The 5388-nt window shown below is 32.8% G+C and overlaps 1 protein-coding gene across 1 annotated transcript; it reads left to right on the top strand.

The window, feature by feature from the left end:
* Nucleotides 1-4453: 4453 nt before the first annotated feature.
* On the top strand, nt 4454-5104 carry LOC133036980 (uncharacterized). Its single transcript, XM_061113769.1, has one exon. The coding sequence runs from the start codon at nt 4454-4456 to the stop codon at nt 5102-5104; it is 651 nt and encodes a 216-aa protein (XP_060969752.1).
* The last annotated feature ends 284 nt before the right edge of the window (nt 5105-5388 follow it).

The raw sequence follows: 5388 nt of genomic DNA on the forward strand, positions 1-5388 counted from the left end.
TTTAAATTTTAACAAAACTTAATAAACCAGCCAATTTTATAATTTATTAATATTTATTTTATTATTTAACATTTAAAAGTTATTAGATTGTATTCTTCTTAAGTTTATATAGTTGTTTTATAAAACAATTTCAATAAATCTAAAATAATTTCTAAAGGTATCAAATAGTAACTTAAACATCATAAAATAATAAGCTTTTTTTTAAATAAAAAAAATAATAAGCTTAAAGGTAACATTTTATATGTATATATATATTATTACTCAATAGTAACTTTTCATATTTAATTATAATTATTAATTTTCTAAACATTAACAATTAACATGAAAGTTAAAAAAACAAATAAAAAAAAATGTAACGTATCTTAAATAAGTAAGAGATTTATAAATTACTAAAATTAAGCATATTTTTTTTTAGTTCAGTTTTAAAGTTACCACATAGTCCTTAAGTAAAATTTTTTATAAGGCCATTTTGATAGATTTTTAAAAATAAAGACTTAAGAAATAAAATGGTATCTTAAAATCCTAAAATGAGTTACAATATAAAAAGAAGAAGACAATACTAATTTTATTAATGAATTATTTTGTAATTTTTATATTTATTATAGCTCATTACATTTTTAATTGAGTTGGAATAAAATACAAAAGTTGCTTAAAAGAAGTAATACATATGTATCTTATATTATAAAATATTATATTAGAATTTAAAATTGAAACAATTATTTTAAGAATAGCTCATAGAAATAAGTAACTAAAATTAATCTATACATTTTTGTTAATTAAAAGTTTGGTTACTTATTTCTTAATAAAGTATAAAAAAAAGACTAAAATAATTCTTTTCATTTTAGTCATCTTTTTTAGTGATAGGTAAAAAAATATATACGTCTTACATGTTAAAATAATTACTTTAAAAAAAAAATTATAATGATATTATCTTTGAGCCAAAATAATTAAAAATGTAACTTAAAAAGATTTTTGAAATAATAAAATTTAGAGAGAGAAGAAATTAATAAAAAAAAAATATAGAAATAAATATACTTTGCTCATAAGTCAAAAAAAAAAAAATTAAAAATTAAAAAAAAAAAAAAGACTGAAAGAGAAATAAGATAGGATCAATTAAACAAGACAAAAATATAAAAAGAAAGGTTTATTTTGATTTCGGTATAACAAGCTCCATATTAGGACCAATTAAATGATCATGGTTATTTTTGTTATTATTTTTAATATTACGTATAATATTAAAAAAGGAAATTTGAATTTCCATGCTTAAATAACCCATAAATTATTCCCCTAAACTAATACTATGCATAATTAATTATATATGACACTTTTTATATTTTCCACATAATACCCTCCCCACCTACATCTACCCACTCCAACCCTTTTCTCACCAATTCAACAAACAAAATTCCCCACCCGAAAGCTTCCACAACCACCAAAATTTTTTTTCTTCTCTTCACTCATCACTAAAAGCTACAACCTTCCACACTACAAGCCACCACACTAATCCACCACATTAGAAGCTAGAACACATACAAGCTCCATTAATGGGTAAGTAATTATTTTTTTTTTCTAAATCTTGTTTGTTGTTGTCATATTTAATTAAGAATGTTGTGTTTGATGATTGATCGGTAGATTGTTGCTGTTATTTTGCTATTTTTTCTGTTATAATTTTTGCTGCATGTGAAAACTGGAATTTTGCTGTTTTTCTGCATTTTTTTTTCGTCGGGCCCGATGTTGGCCCGATGGGTGGGCCGATGTGGGAAAAAATTTTGTTGACAGGGGCGAAGACCCGATGGTCCGATGGTCCATCACTGGGTCCGATGGTCGGACCCCCCTCGGGTCCGATGTTTTTTTTTAATTTTTTTTTAATTTTTTTTATATTTTGGAACACGGGTCCGATGGTCCTTATATGGGTCCGATGGTCGGACCATCAGACCCATCAGACCCATCAGACACAATTATTTTTTTTTTTTAAATTTTTTAATATAAGGTCCAATCGGTTGGGGTCCGATGATCGGACCAATCGGACCCTACATGATTTTTTTTAATCTATTATTATTTTTTATTTATTATTATTAATTTATTTTATATTAATTTATTATTTGTGTTATTAATTATTTTTTTATTAATAATTATTAGTTATTAATTATTATTTTAGTTAATGTTTTAAGAATTAATTTTTTTTTAACTATAAATTATGAATTATTATTAATTATTGTTTATTTTTTATGGTTTGAGTAATAATTATTAATTATATTTTATTATCAATTAATAATTATTTTTTAATTATTAAATATTTTTTTATTATGAATTATTATTTATTGTTTTATTATGAATTATGAATTATTATGAATTATTATTTTATTATCAATTAATTATTATTGTTTTGTTATTAATGATTAATTAAGATTTTTTTTCGGTGAGATTTTTGTTGTAAATTATAAGTGTGTTTTTTTAAATGTATGTGACAGGTTCAACTGTTAATGCGTGTGTTATGTATAATGGTGTTTGGGAGTTTGATGGTAGAGATTGGGTTTATAAACGGGGCGACAATTTGACATTTGACATTGATCCGAACCTAAGCTACTCAGGTTTGGTTGATGTTTTGTACGAAGAACTGGATGTCGACAAAGTGGAGTATGACTTGAAATTGGAAGTACATTACAAGTACAAGAAAGGCTTTGAGTATCGCCCTGAAGTTATTGGAAATGATAAGCGTGCAAGGTAGTTTTTATCTACACTTGCGAAGAAGCCAGATGAATTTACTCCTTTGTTTGTGACTTTGTTAAAGAAGAATGTTTGCGTCGATCCTAGTCCCACACCAAGTTCTGTTAAGGATAATCGTAGCGAGGTTAGGAGTTTTGTTCCAGAAACAAATCCAGAGGTGTTGGTTGCAGATGTATTACCTGAATTAAACAATATGATGCCGAGTGCTGATATTGTAGCACAAATGCCGTTCATCGATGGTTTTTTTAATGGTCCAGACCCTGAATGTTATGTTGAGGGCAATGATGGCGTAAGAGACGACCAAGGTACAGAGGCCCCTGCTGCTGTACCTTTGAACTTGACTCCACTATCGTACCAAATACCACCGAGGCCACCGACACGGAAAAGAATGCCCCGTAGAGAAAATTGCCAAACACCTGGTACTAGTAGTAGTCGTCCAGGCGAAACCAGTCATGCTAGAGGAACTACTGACAGTACAGGTCCTAATAATGGTAGAGAGACCAATGATATTAGTGGTCCTACTGATGCTCGAGGTACCAATGTGACTGGATGGAGCGATCCATTTTCTTCTTCGACAAGTTACGGTAAATTCAAGGAGAAAATGTATACAAGAGAAGACATCGAGGATCATAGTCATTATATATCTACGGGTGGCACACCAGGCGGGGAGTTACATGTGGGAAAGTTTTTTAGAGACAAAGAGCATTTAAAGATGGTTGTTGGCCTGTATGCAATGAAGAAAGGGTTTGACTACTACGTTAGGAAGTCCGGTACTGATATTTGGTACGTCACATGTAAGGATACAGATTGTGGGTGGAGATTAAGAGCGAAGAAGAACGTACTTTCTAACATGTTTGAGGTGAGTACATTTCATAATGTACATACACGTTCCCTTGATCTTCGAGGAAAAGATAGCCGTCAAGCATCACCTGTAATAGTTGCCCATCTAATTAAGGATAAGTTCGCAACTGACGGCTCGGATCAGTTGCCCTCTGATATAAGAAAAAGTATGCACAAGGATTACGGGATCCAAATGAGTTACGAAAAGGCATGGAGGTGCAGAGAGAAGGCACTACACCTAGCTCGGGGTACACCTGAAGATTCGTACTCGAAATTACCTAGTTACTTGCACATGCTACAGTTGCGGAATCCAGGTACCATCACGGATTTTGTGGTAGAAGATGGTCGCTTCAAGTATTGTTTCTTCTCTCTGGGTCCTTCTATTCGGGGGTTTAGGTTTTGTCGACCTGTTGTATGCGTTGATGGGTCTTTCTTGAAGACTAGGTATGGTGGGCAAATGTTGTGTGCAGTGGCTTTGGATGCAGGGAGTCATATCTTTCCGATAGCTTTTGCTATAGTTGACAGTGAAAACCACAATTCCTGGACCTATTTTATGAGAAAATTGAAAGAAACGATTGGTGATGTTGAGAACTTAGCTTTTGTTTCGGATAGGCATCAAAGCATTGTTCGTGCTTTGGATATCGTGTTCCCTGATGCACACCACGGTGCATGCTACCACCACATTATTATGAATGTCAACCACAAGTTCAAGACTGACGTCTTCACGAATCACATTTACACGTGTGCGTACACGTATTCAAGATCAGAGTTTCACAGAGAATTTGAGAACATTCGGGCCATGAATCCAGCGGTTGCACAATATCTTGAGGAAATTGGATTTGAAAAATAGGTCCGGTCGTACTTTCCAGGGGTACGTTACAATGTAATGACGAGCAACTGGGCTGAGAGCTTCAACAACACAACTAAGGATGCAAGAGGCTTCCCGATCACTGCTGATGTAGCATTCCAGAAGTGGTTTGCTTCACGAAAAGAAAAAGCTGACAAGTGGACGAAACCCCTAGCACCAGAAATGGAGGAGGACTTGACATTGCATTTTGAAAAAGGTCGGTATTTGAACGTTGACTCATGCGGGCCTTACACGTTGCAGGTTCACCCTGGAGGAACAGTTATGACCGGTGGCGTAGTGGACTTGCAGGAACATACTTGCACTTGCGGCTTGTTCCAGTGCATGAAGTTTCCTTGTCCTCATGCATGTGCTGCATCTCAGGAGCGAAGTATTAGCGCGTACACACTATGCTCGCCATATTACACGACTGAATATTGGAGGAGGACATATGAAGGAACAATTATGCCAGTTGGTGACGAGGATGATTGGGAATTGCCTGATAACATCAAGAACATGACAGTTGGAGTGCCTGTTGAGAAGCAACCAGTAGGGCGACCCAAGAAGCAAAAGGTTGGAAGAATTAAGAACAACCGAACTGCTTGTAACGGTGAAAGGATTATTAAATCGCGAAATTGTAGCATGTGCGGTGCCAAGGGGCACAACAGAAGCACTTGCAACTACCGAGGTTAAAAATGTTATTTTAGTTTATTTGTATCGTGATGTGTTGGACTATTATGTATTGTTATTGAATTAATGTTGGACTATTTTAAACATTAGAATTTGTGATATTTTATGTTTACATAATTATTATAATTTGTTGCACGAAAGAAAGGCGTAAAATTTGTATGAACTCTTTAAGAAACATAAACATACCAATAAAAAAAAACCAGTTACATTGTTATCTTAATAAATACCAAATAAAAAATACATTTGTTCATGCTAAATTCTAGTAAAACAAATCTACACACCACCGC

The sequence above is a fragment of the Cannabis sativa genome, chromosome 4, assembly GCF_029168945.1.
Source record: "Cannabis sativa cultivar Pink pepper isolate KNU-18-1 chromosome 4, ASM2916894v1, whole genome shotgun sequence".
Classification (NCBI taxonomy): domain Eukaryota; kingdom Viridiplantae; phylum Streptophyta; class Magnoliopsida; order Rosales; family Cannabaceae; genus Cannabis; species Cannabis sativa.